The following is a 26,577-nucleotide window of genomic DNA, read 5'->3' as shown; positions in this document are numbered from 1 at the left end:
AAGTCACAAAAAATATCACAAACTGGAAATGGTTTTGACTCACATTTAGGCACAAAGGAACCATCATAAAGTGTGAAAAGGGCCAACGTTTAATAATCACACTGCTGAGTATTACTGGAATACATCTATTATTCAGAGAAATTATTAAAAATCCAACTTGTCCTCTTTGGGTATCGTTGCCTTTCTTCTATGTCCAAGTTTATGCACATAATTCATGATGTATAATAAGCACTATAATGTAATAAGCACTGCTTCCCCTATTTTTCGTGGTGTGCATCAAAGCAAATATCACAGAGGTCTGGCCACAGAGGCGTGTCCACAGAGATAAATTTCACCCACCCAGAAGAATCAGCCACCCACGTGGTAAAATCCATATTTTTTTAAAATCACAGTGGCTTTTATGTTGTTTTTTCCTCTTTTCATTTTGTGTTCCTTTGTGTTTTATGTGATTTCTTCACAGGTCTTCAAAAATCTCTCAGTGCTCCTCTTATATACAGAACGCATGTTCAAAGTACGGCAATTTTTCTTGAATGAACTGCAAAATCTGCTTCTAGTTACAAATGTTTGACCCTAGTTTTTTTCTTTCCCCCCTTTCTGCAAGTGATATTAACAGTGTTCGCATAATAAATTATAGTGCTATAACAATGTAGTTAGTCAACGAGTCCAAATTGCATTCACAACAGGCCTGACGGTCGTTTAGTCTGTGCTCAGCTTAAGATGAAGTACTCATTGGCTTCTTTTTATACTGCAAGCTTCTCTTTCAAACAACTTCCTCTTTAGCATTCAGGTGGAATGTTTCATCTTGTACACCACCACTGTCACAGCAGTCCTGCCTTGCAAAAACCTGCCATAGAGCTGCAGCGTATTAATGAATGCATCTCTCTTCTGCTCACGACTCATTTCAGATTGAAGTTGCGTGTCGACATTTGTGTATTAATATGCTACGTGCCCTTTTTTTTTGTCCGTTCTGGGAGCCTTTACAGGTGAGAACTCAGGCGAAAGTTATTTTTCGCTTCGCTGAATCCAAATTGCCTCTACCACACACTGTAACTTGATACCATTACGGAGCTTTCATTTAGCAGGTGAGGGCTTAAAAGCACAAAGGGGGACTCAGGTGTGCCAACAGACTTAACCAGCTACAAGCACATTGTGCCCTCTACTCAACCTACTCTTCCAGGGGGAAAAAAGCTTCAAGCTTGAGCAGATTTTCTCTTTGGAGCATTTCACTATTTTACATTTGCTGGATTTATGGATAAACTCCAAAAGAAGCAGAATATTATGGGAAAACCTGAACATTTTAAGGAAGTTAAAACAGAGTGATGGCCGATTTTTAATATAGGTTTAGATGAAAACCCAATCTACAGTAGTTAGCAGCCAAAAAATTGAAAATTATAACATGCTGCGGTGGCTCCCTGCAACCGCCTCTCAACGAAGATTGCCAAGATACCGCTTGCCTGCCTCTGCTACAGCAGGGGACGTGTAATTAAAGGAAACTAAATTAAAGGTGCTTTTGTCTGTTAAAGTCTCATCCAAGCGCCTGCTCACCTCCAAGGAGAGTTACAATTAAACCCAATGTCACGGACGCAGCCAAACAATCTGGGCTGTTATTGTTTGCGTTTGGAGCACAGCAGGGTGCAAGGACCTCTCAGTGAAGGTTATTCTGTTGCTATGGAGCAGCAGTTAAGGAAACAGGGAGAGGGTACACAGAGGGACTGCGGGAGGGTGGAAAAAAAAAGAAAGGAAAATTTGTGGGAGATGCAGATGTGTTGTTGTTTCTCTATGAGGAATCCTCACGGGGTATTACAGTACTCACAGAGGAGTACAGTGTGCAGCCGACTCTTTACTCCCAGTTGTTTCTAGCTGTAAAAACAGTCTGGTCTGCTTAATACGCCTGAGATACACAATGTGTTTTAGAATGCAGAGCCAGATGAATAAAAGTCAGTTAAAGGAGCACTTTTGGCAACAGGTAATGAGCAAGCAAGTAGGTTATTTTTTTCTAGCAAATAGTAGAATTAACCCTGTGATGTTTAAGGCATCATTGGCAACTAATAATAATAATGGATTGCATTTATATAGCGCTTTTCTGGAGACTCAAAACGCTTCCACTATTCATTCACTCTCACATTCACACACTGGTGGAGGCAAACCACAGTTGTAGCCACAGATATCGCGCCATCAGCCCTTCAGGCCAACACCAGTAGGCGGTAGGGTGAAGTGTCTTGCCCAAGGACACAACGACCAGGACAGACAGAGCTGGGGTTCAAACCGGCAACTTTACAGTTACAAGATGAGCTTCCCAACCCCCTGAACCACGGTTGCCCTAACCCTAGTCCTGTGTCTTTTTATAAGACTGATCACCTCTTAGACCCCTGACAGCCAAGAAAAGAAAACAAGCAACAATATTTTTAATAGAATAGGGTTAAGGGTAATGACTAAGACCTCACAGGGTTAATTCTACTTCAAAATATGGGCTTTTTTAATTTCAAATGTGGATTTCAATTCAGTATAGCTTTTTAAAAGGACACTGAAAGTCCGTATTGGCAAATGCCTGGCAATGACAAATCAGGGCACTTGCACTGGATGAGGTAAATGTTTAGGTTCTCAGTTTGCACAGCGAGTAACAACACCTGCTTTGTCCCGTGAAACACAGACAGATTCCTGAAGAAGCTCATTGATATTCTCATTGTCTCCTGGAAGAGCTGCTAGAAGTCGCTGCAAGTTGCTAGAAGTCACCTCTATAAAAAGAAAATACTATTTGGCCTTGAAAGACATTATTAAATACTTTTATGTTGCTTTTAGATTTGATTCAGTTCCCAGCTCTCCAGCTAAATATAATTAACTATCAATCCCTCAGGTAGCAAAAGATAAATGTTTAAGACACTGGTGGAGAATGATATTGGATTGGAATATATTCCGTGCGGTGTGTACGTGCTAGAACTGATGAATCGTTAAGGCCGAAGCATTCTATGAATTTATCCCAGTGCAATGGGATTCATGAATATTTCCAACATGACCCAGTGTTGCAGCTTGAAGCCCTCTGAGTGCAATCAGTCTGATGAGATTCCTTCAGGAACAACAACGCAGAGCGTACAAACTACAACTAAAGCAAACAGAATGAGCACACAGTTGAGGCACGCGCACTCAACTCTGGATTATTAAGTCAACATCCTCCTCGTGGAGTCTCACTGAAAAAGAAAACAGGTTTGTAATGATGAGGTGTAATAATGTCGTCTGGAGCACGTGTGGGCACAACAATTGTGTAATTTACTTGCATGGTCAACCGTTTGTTTGTGTGCTACTTGTAGAGACTTGCCTGTAAATAATTAGATCTCCTCATTAAAAACATAATAATAATTCCACTACATTAATATGGCTGCACACATAATACACAGTTCTAAGTTTTGGACTTAAACGTCACGATGTGAAGTTAAGGTACTGGGAAAATAATCAGCACCCACAGGTGTCACTTTCTGCTGATAAGGCCTCTGCTCAGGATGAGATTAAGTGAAGCAGCTGAATTACATGAAGGAATTACATGAAGCGTTAAATGTTTTATATAAATAATGCTGCAGGAACTGTGTGCCTGTGTGTGGGTTTTTGTGTTTGTTGATTCTGACTCTGGTTTTTGCCTGGCAGAGTGGTTTAAAACAGGATGCAAACGCAAGCACGCATATGGTTAATATCTACTTTCCCCAGATTAAAAGAGCAGTGAGTCAGATACAGTGCGTGCATGCCCACAAAACCTGGTCATGCAGTAGACATTAAGTGATGCACAACAACAAAAAGGAGTGCCCTACAGAAACATAACTTTATAACTGTATATAAACACAAGTGGATTGTTTCATCAATCTCAAATAAGTAGATTTTTGTAAACTTCCTCATTCTGGTCACTTTTGGCAAAAACCTTTAACATCAGCTATCCCATCTCTACGTCAGCTTCCTGTTTTTTCAGTGCCACTGTCTCCAAACCATACATCATAGCAGGTCTCAATACCAACTTGTAAACCTTACACACTGTCCGTTGCTTTGGATGGTTGCCCTCAACTATTTAAACTCATCCACCTTTATTACCTCTACTCCTTGCATCTTCAGCTTGCCATCACCCTATGTATTCTGTCTTGCTTCAACTGACTTCTACTCCTCTTTTCTCCCATACCCCCTTCTACCTGTTTTCTACTTCCACTACAGATCACAGTGTTGCCTGCAACCATCACTGGGACTCCTGCCAGACCTCATTGCTAAAAAATCTTAGCTGTAATAGCTCCTATGAAAAAAAGCAGAAATATCAGTGAAATATCTCTGTAAAATAACCCCTAAATGATGTTCATTTTTTCAAGGCAATTGTTATGTTATGCATTGTTATCAGCTTGATAATGGCTGTATATTATCCTTGCTTGACTTTAAAAAATTGTAAGTGATCTAACAGCTATAACAGTGTAGGTGAAAGTCCTATAAAAGGCAATCCTTCCAGTGGAAGTAATCATGACCTTCTCTCTCCAGGTCCCAGATAGCCAATCAGCAGGATGAGGGACTTTTAAGCAGCCTCCCTATCACCATGGTGATGCTTGCTACAAGCTGGCATGCTATGGATGCAGGTCAGATCGCCTTATTAGCTGTATGAAGGTCACCAGTGGAGACAACACTTGTGATATTTGTTGACATTTTGCAATTGGACAGCAGCCCCTCCTCCACCCCCATGACCACAGAAAGTGTCAACAAAAAGATGATTTTGTGTTACGTCCCCCCCCCCGTCCCGTTTGGTTCTTTTGCCATCAGAATTATTGTCTATATTTTATTTTATTTTCACTTGCTACACACGGGACAGACATGACTGGGGGGGGGGGGGGGGGGGGGGAGGGAGAAAGAAAGAGAGGTAGGGAAAGAAAAACAGCGGGGAAGCGGAACGGTGATAAAGGGCAAAAAACAGAAGCAAACAAAACAAACAGACAAAAAATACATACATCAATCACCTGGATCACCTGTTGAGAAAGAAAAAAGAGAAAACAAGCAAAAAAAAAAAAAAAGAGCAATATAATAAACAACATCATCGCGACGACCTATGTGGATATAACTGTAAATACTAAATATTGAATATTATTGTGCAGCACGTAAGATTGACAGCGCACAGTGTGCTTTGAGTTAGGAGCCAAAAAGGGCGTCGTTTGTGTGTGTGAGCACCCGTGTGTACACCTGTGAGTATGAGCGTGCTTGTATTCAAAAGGTTCCTTCATGTAATGATCTGCTAGAGGGTGTGGGGAGCCACAGCCCCGTCCTCCAGGGCATGAAGCAGCAAATGGAGGAGATCCAGGCTCCAGACATCCAGAGACCCTCAGAGCACAAGAGACCAACGAAGACCAACAGAGGGGCAGCTACGCCATTATCCCGGAAAGAGCTGAGGAGAGCCCCAGATGAGGGGTCACTCAGCAGCCGCGGAGCAGAAGCCAGGGGGGGTTGCAGTGACGTGCCCGTGAGCTCCACCGAGCCCCGGGCCCAGGGGCCGAGGGCACCCCACCCCCCACACAAAAAAGATGATTTTGTCTTACATCCTCACTGTAACTAACCCTAATAACTTTATCAATGTATCTCGCTGTACGCAGGCAAGCAGTTTGAGTCAAACCGTACATCTGTTTTCTTTGGCAACAGTTAATGAAAGAGCAAACCGAGATCATCGGAGTGTGATACGGATGAAATAATTGCCAGTGTCACCACATTATCGAATACTCTCCGCCAGAACCGTATTAAATTGTCCCTTTCTGTTGAAACCCGGCGATTATCTTTGACAGTGTAATCTTACCAACACACTGTACTCAATAATCCATCATCTGTGTTTGAACACTGCTTCATTAGTCCGGTAGGCACACAGAATATTCCTCCGATGTGAGAGTTTGTGTACTGTTCCGCAGATGTGTGGAGTGTGTGTGTGCGGAGAAAGGGTGGAAGTGAAAGAGCCGGAGAGTTATCTGAAGGTTGTGAGTGTGACACTTCCAAGCGTGCTGTCTCTGATCAGAACACCGCTGCATATGAATGACCCCCCCACTCCCCCACCCACTTACTCACCATGAATGTACAATGCACTGGAGGTCTCTCTCTTTATCCTCCTTCTCTGTGTCTCATTCACTGTGCACTGATAGACAGGATGCAAATGCATTGACTGAAAATATGATTCATTACGGCTGTCACCACTGTCGTGTCAAGCTACACACTGAAAAGCCGAGGATATCTTGCAAGACAGTATACTGTGTGACACAAATTAGACTTGGCAATGATGTAATGATGCTGCTAATTTAACATGACAGCATCAAATACTTGTTTCAGTTCTTATCCCCCTCACCTGATATCCACTGTTTAGCCAAGACAGGCAGCCCATGCATGGACCACAGCAACCCACGTGAATAGATACGAACACACACTCGCAACATATTCTTATGTGGTATACAACTTTATCCATTATTAATGAATTCCGTGTATTATAAATGGGTTGTGTGGTACTTGTCACTCAATGCTGTGCTAGCAAACATTGTCTGGCCACTATCATCCAGTACAACAAATTAGCTTTTACACTGAGTTTTTTTTTTTTCTTTTTTTTTTATTGTGGCATCTAAACTGGTCTCTCTCCATTTAATGCTCCTCCTTTCACAATCTCTGTACATTAAATTAAAAGAAAAGAAACGGACTCTGTGTTTAAATGATGTGTTCTAGTGAATAAATGCCTTTGCATTCTGCTGCCTGGGATTCGTCTAAATCGCATGCTGCCCTGGGTCCCATTCTGTCTCTGCTCATCGTCATCACAATCTGGAGACATGAAGCAGCACATCAGGAGCAGGTACAGTATGAATTCAAACACCAACTGGTCCTCAAACACCAACATTATAACACTGAATTGGTTGTTGATTACAGCTTGTGTCTAGCAGGTCTTGCCTAACTAGTAGCAGCACACACACCTGAACTGCTATAAACAATCCCTATATTGCTTCGCGGCAGGCAAGTTCCTGTGTTCTTACCTTCTCCCTCCAGCTTGATATCCAGGCCCTCTAGGGAGTTGGCTGAGTCCCCCTCCTCCAGGGAGAGCCTTCCAAACAGGCTGCCAGCCATGGTGAACAACACCTCACTACAGGACACACACACACTCTCAGTAACACACCCGATACTGTATCAGAGGCAGTCTGAGAGATCTTCCTCTCCCTCTCTCTCCTTATCGCTCCCTGATTCCCTCCTCGTTCCGCCAAAATGACTCCTCGCTAACGGCACCTCGCCACTCTTCCCCTCCCTCCCTCTCCACCTGCTCTTGACGTGAATGTGTATAAGCTATGCCCGGCCGAGCGTCTTCTCCTCAGCATGAATGAACGGAGACGAGGGAGGGCTGGGTGCATGTGGAAAGAAAGAAGGTGGGGGGACGCGAGAGGAGAAAGAGAGGAGGGAAGTGTGATGCTTTCCTTAAGAGGAGGGTAAAGAGGAGCCAGGAAAATTGCTTGTCTAGGTTTCCCCATGGGGGTCAAGTGGGGGGAGAGAGTAGCAGAGGGTTGGCTTGTAAGAAGGAGGTGTGGTCAAAGAGGTGGCACTTAGGGAGCGCACTTGTGTATTTTGTTACTGCTTGCCATTACTATTATCAGAGGAACAATCACAGACTTGACTTTTTTAAATATAATACAAGTGAAATGATCTAATTGGGAAATTTATATCTGCGCTACTTCGCTGACGTAAATAAAAAAAAAACAAAGTTTCAAAAAAAACCTGACCCTTCTCTCACCCTTCTTCACGTCTGAACAAAATATATCCCTGCTGGAAATGCTGCTTTTAAATGTAAAAAAAGACATAAATTGGTTTAGAGAAACAATCGACTGCGTGTTACTAAAAATGCCACTCATCCCAGTCTCGGCCCTCAGCTAGTGCACAAATCAAGACTGACTGACAGCCTATTACACAAAAGACTCAGCACACATTCTTGGTATAAAATGCTTCTCTTTCTTTCTCTATCGCTCTCCTTTTCTGGCAGCTGACTGCTGGAATTTACTATCATATATAACAAATAACTTTGAGGCTGCGAATTTGAGATTTGGCCCCGTGTTAAAAAAAAAACACTAGAGTGACTTTTGCAGACATGTGGCGCTGGATGTAAAAATGATGTGGACGCACACAACAAAACACTTTTTCCCGCACATATATCAGTATGTGCATGTGTGTGCGTGTAAATGTGCAGGCATACCCACATTACTCCAAACAACACAATGAAGCCTTTTCTTATTAGTTTTTTTTTTAATTTACAAATACAATTTACCCATTAAAAACTTTATTCTTAACATTTTTTTAAATTATTGATCATTTCTAATGAGCAGTGGCTGTGTATAACGGTCTGCTTCCCTTGTGTGAACTTCTATACACTTTTTTCCTCCTTTTTGTAGCCCAGCTGTTTCTTTTTTTTAACTCTGTCACATTATTTTTGTCTTTTTTCCTTCAGAAGTTTTTCTTCTATTTGTGATTCACATCACCAAATACACATTTTCTTTTACTCCACCACTCTGGTGAAGTGTCTTAAATACAGTTTTATTTGCAAATATAAATATACCTTTTTTAGTTATATGCATGTTTTTTTTTTCCTTTTCACAAGTTTCTGTCTTCAGCGATGAGTGAAAAGGAAATACATGGACACATGGCTATGTGCCAGTTTACTGCTTAATGCAAAAACATTTTCTCGTTTAAACAAGAAAACATACTTTGACTGGTGTCAGAATATCACAGATTTACTTTCATATAAATGGAACAATTTTAAACACATGATGCCAAATTTGCCTCGCAGTCCAGCACTTCTCTGTGGAAGCATTTGCACAGGATACAATGCCTACTTTTGTTATGTTAATCACAAACAGTCACAAATTACTATTCTGGATTCAGCTTGATAACTATAGACAGCTTCAGAGATGGATAGAAAAGCAACAGTAACTCAAATAAACACTCGTTACAACTAGAGATGGCACGATACCACTTTTTTATGTCCGATACCGATATCATAAATTTGGATATCTGCCGATACCGATATGAATTCGATATAGTGTGTTTTTTAATCAATAAAACTTTTTTTAATATCTTGCTGCATCTTGTATAAGTTCATGTATTAAGCAACCTAACTAATAGGGTTCCAACTCCCAGCAACAAAAAAATAAAAAATAATAAAAATTTTAAAAAATAGGGAACCACCCTCCACCTCATGATGCTTAATTGACGTAATCAACCTTAATTTGATGCAGTGTGAAAAGAAAATGCACAGAAATCAATTATTTTTCAAGAAATATTAAATAGATTCAACATCTTTCTTCAACAGAATTGCAGACTGCACAGCCTTCCCAAAGGAAAAAGTAGTATAGCTTACTAGGGTATATTAGACTTAACAGTTACTATATACAGGAATGAATTTCTATACATTTTACATCAAATTAAAACTTTGGGTGTCAGATAATTATTTATTAAAAGCTAGACATTTTAAATGAGAATAAGAAAGAAAAGTATGTCTTTGTGCCCCCCTTTTCCCTGTTAATGCCCTATCGGCCCCCCTGGCTAAACTTTGCTAGACCCGCCCCTGCACAGTTACCAGCCATCAGCTACGTAGAAAAAGATCCTGGTGTAGAAAGTAATATTAAATAAATTCTAACAACAGCTTATCAAACTTAAACGTGCTGCTATTGTTTATCTGCTGGTTTCCTCTTTCTAGTGCAAAGTGGGCCAAAAACAAACAAGAGAGACGGAGTCGCGACAGAAAAGCCGATCGGCTGATCATTAAGCAGTTTCATGATTGAAGTAGCAGCAGGAGAGGGAGGGAGAGAGAGGCAGTCGCTCCATATATGGTTGTTAAGCTTAACGGGGGAATGCTTTACAAACATTCAGAGATGGACTTACACACTTGCTTTACTTCTCTCAGGGATAACTTTGTCGGAGATGAAATGCCGGGTTGGTAGCAAAGCTCCAAATGCTCAACCAGACCATCGACAGGTCTCGCACACCACAGCCACTCTATCACGTGATGCACACTGCTCCAACGTGCTAAGGTTATGAGGCGAGTTACGGCTTGTTGCAAGTTTTGTGAGGTGCTTTCGTGATATTTAATGGATCGGAATACATTTTTTATTTCTCTCTGATATCTGATCCAGTAATTTAGGTCAGTATCGGACCGATACCGATACCTAATATCGGATTGGTCCATCTCAACCAAGGTACGTAGAAGAGCATCTCTGAAACTTAAAGCAGATGGGCTACAGAAGACCACTCCAGGTACTACTATTGTCAGATAAGACAAAGGGAAGCTACAATTCACAAGGGCAACATTTGGATGATAAGGTTCAAATTTGACATAAACAACATAAAAGCATGAATCCATCCTACTTTGTATAAGTGATTCTGGCTGGTCCAGCTGGTGTAATAGTGTGGAGGACATTTTGCAGCACATTCTGAGCCACTTAGTACCAGTTGAGCATTGGTTTTAGGCCACACCCTACCTGACTTATTGCTGACCATTTCCACTTCCAGTGGGATCATGCATTACTTTACTATGCTCAAATCAAGCACTTTTGGGATGTGGTTTGATGGTAGGTGACAAATCTGCAGTGATGCTGTGTGATGCTATCATAACCCAAAGTCTCTGAGAAATGTGTTCAACACTGTGTTGACTCTATGCCATGAAGAATTAAGGCGGTTCTGGAGGCAAATGGGGGTCTAATCCAGTAAAAGACAGGTGTATCTAATGGATGATGTCACCAAAATCAATAATTAGGGTAAAATTCAAATCTCAAAATTCTGAAAACCCCATGACATTTCCTTGTCCATGGTAGTGCAGCTGCGGTAGCTCTGCTCTGACAAGCCATGATGATTGTTGCGCAAAAGACAATACATGAACCATTGTGTGGTCTTTTTCCTACCAAAGGAGGAAATACTCTCAATTCACCAAAGCAAAGATCCAGATCTGTTCAAAAAAACTCAAGCTCAGCAATTGTCACAGTAACAATAGCTAAAGTGTTATCCTTAAGTTCTACTGAAATATGCATTAACATTTCATTTCATGCAGCTGGCACTCCTACTGTAAATCAACTTTACTTCAGGCTAAAATGTTAGCAATGGCTAACATTGTATGCTAATAAAAACATAATATAATTATAACATTAGTAGCTTAATCTGCAACCATCGTAAGATTTCATCAGTCAACCAAGTGTCCAATGAATGACTGTATTGTATTATAGCAGGCACTGACTAACTACAGATCTACAGAGTTCAAAAAAGCTGACCAGAAAAAAAGCTAACTGCCAAAGTAAGTAAGACCCTTACACGACACTTGGAGGTTAATCTCTTCCACGTCCTGCTATTTCAGTGACAATCTTTAATAAAAAAGTCACTTTATGTTTCAAATGTGTGTTCATCTGAAAACTTGCACAGTTATGTATACACCAATGTATACTACTCAGCTCTGAGGCATTTGGCAAATCCTTGAAAGCATGACTGATCTAGAACTGGCATTTTACCGCTCGGTTAGCCAGCTCATTAAGTCACATTAGTACTCTGGAGATGAGATACAAGTACTGACTGAAAGAATAACCACTAACCAATCTCTTCCTCTCAATATCTCACTCACACACACACGCATGCGCAATCTTCACAGCGAGACCGAGACACTTACCCGAGTCAGAGCTGGATGTGGCCACGGGCATTTTAGAAACTGGTTCTTCTGAGTATCCTCCACAAGACTTGTTAGGTCAACTGCAATAAAAAAGAGAGTGCAAAACGAGAAGGTAGATGCATTAAAAAACTAAAACCTTTATCTATCCCACTGCTGGGTTAGAATTAGGAATGAAATAAGCGACAGAGGGTAAAGTTGTGTTGTTAGGTTGAAGCTCAACACTAAGTGATCAGGAGAAGACTTCGTGTACAAATCCCTTTCTGGCACAAGCGCAGTCAATGGACTAAACATTCACACTAACAAGCTCCCACACAGGGTAATTGGTATTTAACTTTATTAAGATCTAAAAACAGAACAGCTAGTTGCCCTGGTAACATCTAAACAATTTTAGCCATTGTATCTGTTGGGAATACCATTAGCAACAGTTGGAAAGACTTTGTGAGTGGGTTCAGCAAGGCCAGTTATCACTAGCTTAGTGAGGATCTCTGCTGACTCTAATTGATCCATTTATCGTCATGAAAACGTAACAAGCATCACAGGCAGAAGACTGCAGGATTAACGATCTATTGTTCTGGGATCTAAAATTGGCTCCTCAAGTCATGGAGAATTTGTGAAAATACAAACAGTGAAAAGTAAATAAATGACAAGGCGAATGAGGGGGAACATAAACTGAGCAGAACAACAAATGGGAATCATGTCTATAGAGAAACTGAAGAAAGTAAGAAATGTAAGAGGAGGAGAAAAGGCAGGAGGAAACTAAAACGTATGCAAGGGAGTTAAAGAGAGAGGGAACAATGGAGAGGAAGAAGAGAGCGTTGCTGATAGGAGACGGGCAGCACTATCCAAGGATGCTAATTCCTGGTTGTCATGACAATAGCTATCCTTAGTGGAATAAATGCTGTAGTGGTCAAAAGCGAGCAATGTCACCGTATGTAAATGTCTGTGTCTGGCAACATAAAAATCCCATGTTAGCCTTATTGTCACGTAGATGGGATGATGCTTCTTTTCAAAAAAAAAAAATGCTACATTATGAATGTTTTCTGTCAGGGTTACAAAAAAATTAAAATAAATTCAAGCAGCAGCTTCCAGGAAGTGTTAAAAAAAACAGTTCCTCAACTGGCCAATGAAGGCTGGTTTTACAAGTCAGTCTTCCCCCCACAGACTCCCATATATGTTATACCTAACAGACAAAAAAAAATATTTCTGTCTCTGTAACTAATTTACATTTCATCACAACTGTACTTCAATGGGGGTTTATGAGTTGATGTTTTCAGCTCTCTGATAGGCTTCACCCAAACTAACTCAAATGACCAAACTGGACCTCTGAACTGAGTTTGGGGTTTGGTGTCTTTTGGATCTGTGTGCATCACTGACTGCACTAACAGTCAGTCTGAGAAGTCTGCAGTCTCAATTTTATTTGTAATCAGTATCTGAATCTGTGAGATGCATCCATAAGGTCTATGGAGCACTCCAATATGCCATCTAAATCTAATCAGTTCTGGTACCAAAGACCCAAGACAGTGTGGCCATAATGCCGATGCTGAGGTAGTAATGTCACAGTGGCTACGTCTACCTTTTTGTGTCTGTGCATAAATAAATACCAGAATAATACCAGATCAGTCTACTAAAATCAGACCCATACTCTAAGAGGAGTTGTGATTCCTGTCAACTATGGATGGACGAACAGACGAATGTTGGATGCCTCGCTCATTTGTCCTTCAGCTGGATGAGCTAAAAACTTCTGTCTTTCTTTTACCACTAGTGAGCAAATTATATTTTTTAACTTCCCTTTAGGTTGAAATTTCCAATAACAAAGATACTCAGAGCAGATTTTTGTAGCCTATCAGTTGTCAGTGAGCACAAGCATAAAGATGTCTTTAAGCCCAGCGGTATCTAATCTTACTCATTTCATTCTCTGCACTGAGATCAAAATATTCCCAAATCATATTTGCTCAGATATCGTCTGCAGTTTTGTGCCTCAGCATTTTATCAACATATCCCAGGGCACAGATTGAAGATTCAGCTTATTAACTATTAATGTGACCCCACTGTGCTTTTTGGCCTACTTCGAAGGCATACGCTGCAATAAAAACTATGATCTACCAAAATATAGGGAGCTTGGGATTACTGTGTTACCACCACACCTACCTCTTCCATCTGAATAAGTGTCAGAGTGATTTGTTTGGATATACTAATGATACCAAACTGCTGTATATCATTATGCTTTTATTAGTTCGACTGGTTCCACTGGGCCGCATGTTTTGATTCTGTCTGTGATCTTTGGCCATATATACTTGCCTTATGTAATGAATCTACTTCTCTTTGTCCCCAGACATAACATATCATATCACATCTGGAATAATAAAACCCAACTGAATGTAACTGGCCTTTAGAGAAAAGCTTTTGCATTTTTTAATTTTTTTTTGCGGTTAGTAATTGTTCCTGGGTGCATTTTAACTTAATTCTAACATGTAATGATACCAGAAGTGTCCAAAACTGTATATTTGAAAGCAATTTACATAATAATGAACCACAGATGGAAAATAGTCTCATTAGATTGCTTGACTGCACGGACAAAGGTCTTGTCTCATTCCTCTTTGTGGATTGAATATAACTGGAGGGCAGTATTTGATCTGAGGAGCAGTACACAAGGGCTGGATGAAAAAAAGGATCTTCAATAATCGTCACAGAGTACAAAAAATAATTTTTTGATATGGCATCAATTTTATCTGAATATACCAATTTGTTTAATAGTCTGCTCAATTACTTAGCAAGGAAAATTTTGTGGTTTAATATGAAAAGAAGACAAAAAAGCCTTATTCTGAAATACTTTCAAATTAACCACTGAAAGACGTAGCTTGACAATCTAATTCAAATCTGGCATTATTCCTCCCTTTTATAGTTTTTAGGTCGCTATATAACCCTTGTTCAAGTAGTATCACAAATTTAAACCTACAAATCAATCTCATCACAAAGTTATTACATTTTGTATTTAAAGTATTAAGCTACTTTTATTGACTCTGTGAGAAACAAATCTATTCTTTTGCTCACAAACAGGACTGTTCTCTGGATTTGTGATTCATATGAATATTGTTGATGACAGTATTAAGGAAGAAGCTCCAATGTGTCCTATCTATTCTGTGATTGGATGATTTCATAGCTGCAGATTTAGCACACAGCTGAATCTCCCTCTAAAAACCTTAGTGCAGCGTTTGATACTGTCGACCATAATATCCTATTAGAGCGATTAGAACATGCTGTAGGTATTACAGATATTGCACTGCAGTGGTTTGTATCATATCTATCTAATAGACTCCAATTTGTACATGTAAATGGAGAGTCCTCTTCACACACTGAGGTTAATTATGGAGTTACACAGGATTCGGTGCTAGGACCAATTCTGTTTACACTATACATGCTTCCCCTAGGCAGCATCATTAGAAGACATAGCATACTCACTATGTACCTTCCTTGGACCACTGCAGACCAGAAACACCGCACAAGAGCTGCAGTTTTGGAGATGGTGTTACCCAGACGCCTAGCCATCACAATTTGGCGCTTTTCAAACTTGTTAAATTCGTCAAAGATTTCCTGTTTCTAACACATCAACTTCGAGGACAAAATTTTCACTTTCTAACATACCGACCCGCTAAAAGGCTCCATGATGAAGAGTTAATCAGTGTTATTAATAGGGATGGGTATCGTTTAGGTTTTATCTGATACCGGTGTCCAAAAACCTCTAATGTTCAGCTGTTTTTTTGTAAAAAGATAACAATGTTAGCCTTTTCTGCAGCTATAGGGCATATATGGTATCACTCTTGGCTGGAAGCAGTGCTTAAACAATGGAAAAAACACAAATTTGTCCAAAAACCTTATGCTTAACTGTTTCCCACTTTTTCTTTGGTCATTTTAGCCTTTTTGGCCAGGGTGAAGGGAGTATCTGCCATCAAACAAGAAGGCAGCCGCATGTAGCTATGATGATGTTTGCTAGTTCACCTTACATGCATTAATTTAATAACGTGGTTAGCCTACTCAACGTAAATTAAACACGAACAACATTAAGCTACTCACGCAGAGAAGAACGGCTGCTGCTGCCATCATCATCCTCATCATTTCTGCTACACTGGCAGGGCTAGGGGCCAGGACTCTACTCTTCAGCTTTTTGGGGGATGTTGCTAACTCTGGGTCCGATAACAGGCACCACACCTGCAGTAGATGCGCTCGGTGTGAGGTCTCGCAGCAAGCTATCAAATACGGCGCATTTCTCGGCTTTTAAAAAAAGACGCTATGCGTCGCCAGGTGTTTCATCGGATTTCAGGTGTTACCTCCTTTCCACAGTATCAGCTTAAAGCACTTGTTGCAGGCTGCTGAGTTTGCATATTTTGCTGTGAAGTACAGCCAGACTTTTGACCGCTTCGTCTTGGACATTTTTAATCTGTAGCTCTGCTCTAAAAGAACGTACGTACCTGGACCTGCCTACTATCCCCGGAAACGTAAAATGATTGGCTACAATTCGAAGTGTATCACATCTCAGGAAAAAAAAGCACCGAAATAAAGCACCGAAATGTGCGCTGCTTTTCGGTCTGGTTACTACCGTTTATGTCAGAACCGGTGCCATCATGGCACCGGACACCGGTACCCATCCCTAGTTATTAACTACACCTGTCTGTGGTCAGAATGTTATGCTTAATCTGTGTTACCTTGTGTTACCTCTTTTGTCTTGCCACCACAAAAAAAGTTACAAACTTTAAGATCTGCCCTACTTAGACCTGCAAGTAGTGATACTAAAGAAGCAAGAGGAAGGTGGATCCCCTCACACATCATACCTCTTAAACCCTGAGGAACACAATTGAAAAGAATCATTTTGAAAAGTGAAAAAATATTAAAAATATATTAAGTCTGTACTAAACAAGTATAATGCCTGCCCGATAATTGTCCAAATAATAACTGATATAACTCAAATCCACAAATTCCCTTCACTATAAGTGTTAACATTGTTTAACCTTAAATTAAAGGTTAAACAATGGAACCCCGACTTACGAATACCCGATTTAACGAAAAATTCAAGTTACGAAGGCACTTAACGGCAATAATTCTGCCTGTGTTATGGCAAAATACCCATCCATCCATCCATCTTCATCCGCATTTATCCGATGCCGGGTCGCAGGGGCAGCAGCCTAAGCAAAGAGGCCCAGACCTCCCTCTCCCCAGCCACCTCCTCCAGCTTATCCGGGGGAACACCAAGGCGTTCCCAGGCCAGCCGAGAGATATAATCTCTCCAGCGTGTCCTGGGTCTGCCCCGGGGCCTCCTCCCGGTGGGACATGCCTGGAACACCTCACCCAGGAGGCGCCCAGGGGGCATCCTTGTCAGATGCCCAAACCACCTCAGCTGGCTCCTTTCGATGTGGAGCAGCAGCGGCTCTACTCTGAGCCCCTCCCGGATGGCCGAACCTCTCACCCTATCTCTAAGGGAGAGGCCAGCCACCCTTCGGAGGAAGCTCATTTCCGCCGCTTGTATCCGCGATCTCGTTCTTTCGGTCACTACCCACAGCTCGTGGCCATAGGTGAGGGTAAGGACGTAGATCGACCGGTAAATCGAGAGCTTCGCTTTTACACTCAGCTCCCTCTTCACCACGACGGACCGGTGCAGCGTCTGCATTACTGCAGCTGCAGCCCCAATCCGTCTGTCGATCTCCGGCTCCCTTCTCCCATCACTCGCGAACAAGACCCTGAGATACTTGAACTCCTCCACTTGGGGCAGGAACTCATCCCCGACCCGGAGTGGGCACTCCACCCTTTTCCGGCTGAGAACCATGAGATTTGGAGGTGCTGATCCTCATTCCTGCTGCTTCACACTCGGCTGCGAACCGCTCCAGTGCGAGCTGGAGGCCCTCACCCGATGAAGCCAACAGAACCACATCATCCGCAAAAATCAGAGATGAGATTCTGAGGCCACCAAAGCGAAAGCCCTCCGCCACTTGGCTGCGCCTAGAAATCCTGTCCATAAAAATTATGAACAGAACCGGTGACAAAGGGCAGCCCTGGCGGAGCCCATCACCCACCGGGAACGAGTCTGACTTATTGCCGGCAATGCGAACCAAGCTCTTGCAACGGTTGTATAGGGATCGAATGGCCCGTAGCAATGGGCCAGACACCCCATACTCCCGCAACACCTCCCACAGGACACCCCGAGGGACACGGTCGAATGCCTTCTCCAAGTCCACAAAACACATGTAGACTGGTTGGGCAAACTCCCATGCACCCTCAAGTATCCTCGAGAGGATGAAGAGCTGGTCCAGTGTTCCGCGACCAGGACGAAAACCGCATTGTTCCTCCTGTATCCGAGGTTCGACTAGCGGACGAACTCTCCTTTCCAGCACCCTGGCATAGACTTTCCCGAGGAGGCTGAGGAGTGTGATCCCCCTGTAGTTGGAACACACCCTCCGGTCCCCCTTCTTAAAGATGGGGACCACCACCCCGGTCTGCCAGTCCAGGGGTACTGCCCCTGATCTCCACGCAACATTGCAGAGGCGTGTCAACCAAGACAGCCCTACAACGTCCAGAGCCTTCAGGAACTCGGGGCGGACCTCATCAACACCAGGGGCTCTGCCACCAAGGAGTTGTTTAACTGCCTCAGTGACCTCGCTCCCAGAAATTGGCGGGTCATTCCCCTCATCCCCAGACTCTGCTTCCTCCTCGGAAGACGCGTCAGTGGGATTAAGGAGGTCCTTGAAGTATTCCTTCCACCGCCTGACAATTTTCTCAGTCGACGTCAGCAGCGCTCCACCAGCACTGTACACAGTGCAGGTAGAGCACCGCTTTCCCCTCCTGAGACGCTTGACGGTTTGCCAGAATCGCTTCGAGGCAGTCCGAAAGTCTTTTTCCATGGCCTCTCCGAACTCCTCCCACACCCGAGTTTTTGCTTCAGCCACTGCCCGAGCCGCATTCCGCTTGGCCTGTCGATACCTGTCGGCTGCCTCCGGAGTCCCACAGGCTAACCAAGCCCGATAGGACTCCTTCTTCAGCCTGGTGGCTCCCTTCACCTCTGGTGTCCACCATTTGGTTCGGGGATTACCACCATGGCAGGCACCAACCACCTTGCGGCCGCAGCTCAATGCAGCAGCTTCGGCAATGGCGACGCTGAACATGGCCCATTCGGACTCAATCGTTATCCTTATCGTGGTGGAGGGGTTTGTGTGTCCCAGGGATCCCAGGGGCTATGTTGTCTGGGGGCTTTTGCCCCCTGGTAGGGTCTCCCATGGCAAATTGGTCCTGGGTGAGGGACCAGACAAAGAGCAATTCAGAAGACCCTTATGAAAAGAACACCGAGGGAACAGTTTACCCTGCCCGGGATAGGGTTACCGGGGCCACGCCCTGGAGCCAGGCCCGGGGAGGGTGCCCGAGGGCGAGCGTCTGGTGGCCGGGCCTTAGTCCATGGGGCCCGGCCGGGCACAGCCTGAAGAGGAGACATGGGCCCATCCTCCCGCAGGCCCACCACCCGCAGGAGGCGCCATAGGGGTCGGGTGCATTGTGTGCCGGGTGACGGCCAGGAGCGGAGGCCCTGGCGGACTGACCCCCGGCTGCCAAGACTGGCAATAGGGACATGGAATGTCACCTCTCTGGTGGGGAAGGAGCCTGAGTTAGTGCGTGAGGTTGAGAGGTACCGGCTAGATATAGTCGGGCTCACCTCTGCGCATGGCTTGGGCTCTGGAACCAGTCTCCTGGAGAGGGGCTGGACTCTGTCTCAGTCTGGAGTTGCCCCTGGTGAGAGGCGGCGGGCTGGGGTGGGTATTCTAATATCCCCTCGGCTTGCTGCCGGTACGTTGGGGTTTTTCCCGGTGGACGAGAGGGTTTGTTCCCTGCGCCTTAGGGTCGGGGAATGGGTCCTGACTGTCATCTGCACTTATGCGCCGAGTGGCAGTTCGGAGTACCCAGCCTTCTTAGAGTCCCTGGGGGGGGGGGGGGGGGGGGTGCTGGAAGGTGCTCCACCTGGAGACTCTGTTGTCCTGCTGGGAGACTTCAATGCTCACGTGGGTAACGACAGCGAGACCTGGAGGGGCGTGATTGGGAGGAACGGCCTCCCTGATCTGAACCCGAGCGGTGCTTTGTTATTGGACTTCTGTGCTAATCACAGTTTGGCCATAACGAACACCTTGTTCGAACATAAGAGTGTCCATAAGTGCACGTGGCACCAGGACGCTCTAGGCCGTAGGTCGATGATCGATTTTGTAATCGTATCACCAGACCTGCGACCATATGTTCTGGACACTCGGGTAAAGAGAGGGGCTGAGCTGTCAACTGATCACCACCTGGTGGTGAGTTGGATCAGGTGGCGGGGGAGGACGCTGGACAGACCTGGTGCACCTAAACGCGTAGTGAGGGTGTGCTGGGAACGACTAGCAGAGGCCCCAGCACGCGAGATCTTCAACGCACACCTCCGGCAGAGCTTCAACAGCATTCCGAGGGAGGCGGGGGACATTGAGTCCGAATGGGCAAAATACCCGCGTGACAAAATCCGCTGGCTCTGATTGGCTCATGTGACAACCCCTTGACTTTCGTACTTGCGCTTTGCTGTTTCACTTGAACTACGTATTGTTGTTGCAGTTAGCAATTAGCCTATAGCCTATCATTCACTCAAAAGGCGCGATGGGTGCTTCAACTTATTAAATTTTTGACTTACAAAAGACTCTCGGGAACGAATTAATTTCGTAAGTCGGGGTTCCACTGTACTAGCTTATTTCTGCTCTGAATAATTCATTCATTTCCACCTCATTAGAAGTTTTGAAGTTTTTATTTTTACTTAGTTTTCTGCTGAGTTCTGCTGTCAGTTAGGTTAAATACACCCCCTTACAATGTCAAACACATGTTAGAAATCTCAATATTTTCAGCTACTGGGGTGCCAATATTCACACAACCGAAAGTTAACATCACTACCAGAAGCTTACACTCCATTTGCTTACACGGCTGCTGGAGACAGGAAAACTAGAAATCTTTGGTGGTGGACTGTCCTTCCTAATGGCATTTGACTGAAAAGCCTGTGTCCACCAATTAATTATTAAATTGAAATATGGTTGAGAGTCCCTCTGTTATCGACTAAAATGTGACATTTGGGGCTGAGATATTAATTAACCAGCCTGTGCATCCTGTTTCGTTTACAGGGATTTGTAATTGTTCATTTTTTTCCCCTGAATCTTTTATTTAGATGGTTAAATTTCACTTTTTTTTCCTCACTTATTTTTTAATTTTTGTAATTTTTTTTAAACTTTGCACTTCTGATGGGAACACCTACAGGCCATGTTTCTAAAAGTGTAACAGTAAAACACATTCTTAGATGCTAAAGAACTCATGGCTTTTGCAAAACTCTGATCCGAGTGGATCAGGTGCTTAATACCACATACCAAGCCCCCCAAGCTTATCCGAGGCATCCCATGTTTGCACTGAGAAATGACGGCGCTTGTTAAAAGTATGCAAAGACCACACAGCAGCTAAGAAGTCAAAGCCGACTGCAGCCGACCTTGGCCATGCAAGATACCAACACACCAGGAGGGTTGGAAGGACAGGGTGCTGGGAAGTGAGCCAAACCTTTTGAGCTTTTTACTCTGCTACTCTGCCTTTTGTAATATTAATAGGGTAAATTAGTCGAGAATCAATGATGGTGCGGCCATAACCAGCCGAGGCATTTTCTTGGTAATTGGTGCCATTTTCAGAGAGAATAGCCTGTTACATGTAACCAGTAATCAAGCTCTACAATCAAGGATAAAATAGGTATTTCTCAAAAATAACATTAAGGGTGAAGTTGTTCAAAATTAGCATTTCTCACTAACTGCCTTTCTACTACAGACTACAAGAGACCCTGCATGCAGCTTGTGGGTCAGTGTGTCTCCACTGTAATACTGTATCGCAGCATCTAAACTATATCTGCTCTCTGAGTGGTTTTTCCCTCTAGGTCCACATTAGTCAGCTCACACACACACGCTCATGCAGATCTCCATCTTGCTCACTGTATTGCAGGAAGAGAGCAGCTGTCATGACATCACATTTGCCGGCCTGCTATCATCTCTACATCAACTGTCAGTTCACCAAAACAAGAGGCCAGCAGCAGGTTTGGTTCTTGTGGTCGACGAACACAAAAAATTATATTCATTTTAATACAGCTTACTCAACATTTCCAGTGGAACAACATTATTCTGGAGATTGCTGCAACACAGAATAAAAAGGGCAAAGGTCAGTTAAAAATATCCCTAGAGTTGAAGGGAATTCTTAATTCTGCATTCAGGGAATTCTTTGTTGTGCAGACTGTAAGCCTACACTTGTGTGAACCCCATGCACTGTGATAAATTTATTATTAACTCCATTTCCTTTAAGGAAGTGCTTGCAGATATATGGCATACAACTGCAAAGAAAGCCTGTGTCCAATTTTCCTGAAATTGCACGCTCCAGGACACTTTGGCCTGGAGCAATGACACAAGCAGCGGCTCAGGTGTTTATACGCCAAGTGTAAAACGCCTTGAGGTGTTCTCACAGTGAGGCTGCATTAAAGCCTGCACACATGCTCACACATACAGATACACATGCGAGCACACAAGCACCAGCAACCAAACAAGTCTTAATCCACACATGCAGGCTGGCGTCACGCCTAAAAATAACCCTGTGCTCCCACAGGTTCAGCTCCTCTCATTACTTTACAAGGGAAAACTGTCGTATCCAAGACAACCGTGAGCAGCTCTTTTTCTGTTCCCCGGCGCTTTGCCATGGCAACAAGGGAAAATGCGTAAAATAATAATAAGTTGGAGCTAAAATTGGGTCTATTACAGTGTTTGAGCTACACTTCAACTCAGCTTTGCTCTTTGTCTGTGGAAATGATTTCAGATTAGCTTTATGTTTCAAAAGTATTCACACAACAGCCTGGAAATACATTTTGACAGATCTCACCAGCCAAAATTAAGCTTGTAAAAGGCACATGACACCAAAACAAACCACAAATAAATCTATGGGACAATTACAAAACAGCCATTACTACAAAGAGCCAGCCAAACAAAGAAACATACTGTTTGAGACAATCATGTTGTCGCACTCACACATGCATGCAGCTGGGCTTCACAACAGTCAGTTGTTTAGTGACAGAAGATATCTATGTTTCTTGTTGCTGTTGTAAAGATGCAGGTTAATGGATTCGAATGAGAAATGCACCAATCAACCGGCCAGGGACTGGATCGTTCAGTTTTCCCAGACAGGCGGGCAACCAGTCGGCCTCCTATAATTACAATTAAGTCTGTTTCATGTCTACACAACACGCTCACATGCAGCACACGGAAATCACGGCATGCATACTCGCACCCACACGCTAAAATGTCACTAGCATGATAGAGCCTCACCGTGACACAAACGTGACCAAAGTAAACTGTGGGGGGGACCTGAAATACACAAACCTAATGAGACAAGCTTTTGCCCAACTAAACATGGTCATTTTAAAGACATGAACAAAGAAGTGGCTAAAGCTAGCCAAGAGCCTCGGTATGAGCAAAGGATCAAAACAGTTATGAGTGAAAAAGAGAAAAGTATTGGTGACATGTTATGTAATTAAGTTATAAGCATACTGAAAAATAATGTATGTGCCCGACAACTGTTTTATTATACAAATCAGTTGGACCTGCTTTTGTTTGATAGGGTAAAATATGTCAGGTAAAGGTGGGCGTACAGCAGCTAATACTCATTTAGTTATTAGTATCTTTTTTCATTAGCAGAGCGCTTTTTTCCAGTTGTTTAAGCAAGAGAAGATCCTGTAACCTACAGCAGTTTAAGAAGATTTGTTAAGTTTAATCATTTCTTTAATTTTTTTTTCTTTGGGGGGGGGGGGGGGTGGGGGGGATTTGCCTATCCGGTCAGTTACAGCTCTTACAAAGAAAAATGAAATTGGCAGAAATTGGTATTGGCAGGTCATGTGTACAAAAAAAAAAACATCAGAAGCTGGAATCAGCCAAGAAAACGACAGTTGTTGCATCTCTAATTGAAAACATTCTAGGAAGGGAGCAATGTAAAAAAAAATGTGTTAATTAGACCCAGTGCTACCTCTGCTTGCTTTGTATACAGAAAGACAGCGGTAATTAAAAACTGGACATCATTGAAAATTGTCTTTTAAATGCAAAAAGCTAATAACATTGTGCTGGGGATAAAATATTATCAGCCATGTTTCACAAAACACAAATTATACTTGACCTTCTAACAGGAAGAATTATAAGCATTATATCTTTCGAATTGACAGCTCAATTCAAGGATATGTAGTACCATGTGTCATGTCATAAAAGAGAAGCTTTTGGTTATCTTTGGGGCTTTCTTTTTTGTTTAGATTTTACTATTGATCTGTTCAAAAAACTAAAAAGTAGACTGTAAAAAACTTTAGGTGGCTGTACTGTTATTTTTTATTGTATATCTAATGTGAATTAGCATGGGATTAGTTAAGTAAACTGTTGGGATGAACCAGATGAGGAAAAAATAGGATATTTAAGCCTGCTTTTTGGACAAAGTCACCACACAACTTAAATATATTTAGCTGGATTTCGCTGGACAAAACAAAAGTTATGGGTCTTTTCTCATTTATTTATATAGGAGGCACAGTTTACCCCAAAATAACTCTCCAGAGCAATATTAAACTCAAGGTTATTGCTTCATATGAAGTCAAACTTGATTTAAAGTGGGCTAATAATAGTAACAGTAATAATAAACTCCAAAAATGTTCCCTATCTTTTAGTGTAAATAAAGACAAGCACATTCTCGGAACGTTAATGGGTCATTCATCTAAAAAACAGACGATGAAAAGCTCGTCTTTAAAAAACATAAGTGCAATTTCCCTAATATGCGTATGTTTCTGTGTTTTCCACATACAGTCAGTGTATTACATGTGCTTTATAATGTACAAATCACGTTTTAAAGGCACAATGACATCACATATTTTGGAGCTAATAAAATATCTGATATTTTGCAATCTTGCAATAGCCTTAGCCTTCCATATATTTACACTATTGTGTAATGCTAGCATTGGAATACCAGGAGCAGCAGTCTGTTTAATAAAAACCAAAATGTCAGTGACGTAGTAGCTCTTCTGACTCGTGATCTATCAAAACTCACACATTATTTCAATGTTTGACATACTGAAGAAAGTGGTTTTGTAATCATTGTTTGACTATGCTTCACAATAATGAGAGTTTCAATCCTATCCTATCCAGCATTCACCACCAAATACAAGTGTTTGAGCTGAGGAATCACTGTGTCACAGCACTGACCATATTACCCAACCACACCTTCCTAACGTGGGAGTCTAATGACTAATAAGATGATGATCAGCACCTTTTAACAGGATACAAGTGCTACAAGTGTGTAGCAAAGTGATATTTCAAGCTTTCCCGTCATTTTGCATTTCATGATGTTCTTTCTTTATCAGTTTGTACATGTAAAAGTAATCAATATAACGTTAATGACACAACCCCCCATGACCCTAGCTTATGACATTATTATGCTATAAATAAACCTAATGATGAGCACACGCCAACGCTCATTTTATGATCATTACAAACCAGTACAATAATTACGCTTAGAAAAATGGAAAACTCAAAGTCAACTTTATTGTCAATTCTGGACAGAACATACACAGGATCAAAATGTTGTTTCCCCCAGCCTACGACATGCAGCCAAGATAAAAATAATAAATAAAGTAAACTAAAGCAGGGAGCTGTAAGAATACGAGATATAGGTATGAAAATAATTATTAGTATGTAATCTGATTTCAACAAGATACATACATGCTTATAAACAACAATTAAGCTATATGCATTATTTAAATTATTTGTATAAAGTATCAAGTATAAATGAATTACTTGCAAAGCAACAAATATGACCTGATATATGTTTAATTAAATTCTGGCCAGTGCTCTATCTTCACTTTCCACTACTGATATACAACTTCGAACAAGCATACTTTAAAACTTTAAGTTCTCTCACCTACATAGATTCATTTTGATTATTCTTACAGAAAAAACTTATTATAGCTTAGCAGGGTCTCATGAAATCTTCTAGGAGAACATTGGTATGTTCATTCTTTCCTGAAAAAATGGAAGAAGTGTCCTTAATATCACCTTCTGATGATCATATTAACTTTCAACTCACTACAAATACTGATACATATCATGATAGTGTGTGGAGGTCTTTTGAAGGAAAAGTTAAACTGAAAACCAGTTTAAATCAGCGTTGAGTGATTCAAAATAAAAGTGTGCTTTGCTCCCCACATGCATATTAATACACCCAACAGTTTGGCTGCATAAAGAAACAACATGGAAAAGAACACCAGATGTAGTTTTATGTTGAAGAGATTGAGGTTGATAATGAAACTTTATCTTAACGGGGCTTTAAAAATCTAATTGTAGATGGTAAATGATTAACAATCAGCTAACAGCTTTCAGACCCCATGGCCATTTCTGCCACGAGACAGTTTGTGATTCTCAAATAGTCCAATTAAGTTCATTATCTCCTCTGTCTTTTGCTTTGTATTTGGCTTTATGCTGCTTTGCACAAAACCCCCCAAAAAACAACCAATTTTCTATTTTAAAGCAACACGACTACAATTGAGTGCGATCACCGCATATCATTTGAAAACCAGATATTTAATAGCCTGTGGTTTAAGTGTTACGAGTCTTCCTTTTCCCTCTGGTGACAGAGATTGTAATTAGACTTAAATGTCATGTATGTATCAGTGAAAGGGTAAAGGGCTTAGGCAAAGTGCTGTGAGCTACCCAGGGGGAGCTTTAACAATCAGCACCCTGGCTGGATTTCATTAAAGGATCACTTTTTCTTTTTGTCGTGATGGAATATAATTGTAGGCGTTTCATTGAACCCAAATGTTTTACACATAATTACTTACATTAGCCTGA

The 26,577-nt window shown here is 42.2% G+C and overlaps 1 protein-coding gene across 4 annotated transcripts in view; it reads right to left on the bottom strand.

Annotated features, from left to right (window-relative positions):
• The window catches only part of mpp2b (MAGUK p55 scaffold protein 2b), a 53,643-nt gene that overhangs the window by 22,887 nt on the left and 4,179 nt on the right, over positions 1 to 26,577 (bottom strand). For 2 of the 4 annotated variants that reach the window (XM_085170351.1, XM_085170350.1), the window contains one exon: positions 11,657 to 11,736. In XM_085170351.1, the coding sequence (XP_085026477.1) occupies positions 11,657 to 11,687 (31 nt within the window). In that variant the 5' untranslated portion in view covers positions 11,688 to 11,736. The other 2 variants (XM_085170349.1, XM_085170347.1) reach the window with 2 other exon arrangements.

The sequence above is a fragment of the Neolamprologus multifasciatus genome, chromosome 8 (assembly GCF_963576455.1).
Source record: "Neolamprologus multifasciatus chromosome 8, fNeoMul1.2, whole genome shotgun sequence".
NCBI classification, from domain to species: domain Eukaryota; kingdom Metazoa; phylum Chordata; class Actinopteri; order Cichliformes; family Cichlidae; genus Neolamprologus; species Neolamprologus multifasciatus.
The sequence above is the reverse complement of the archived record's forward strand: the minus strand, read 5'-3'. Positions and strand labels throughout refer to the sequence as shown.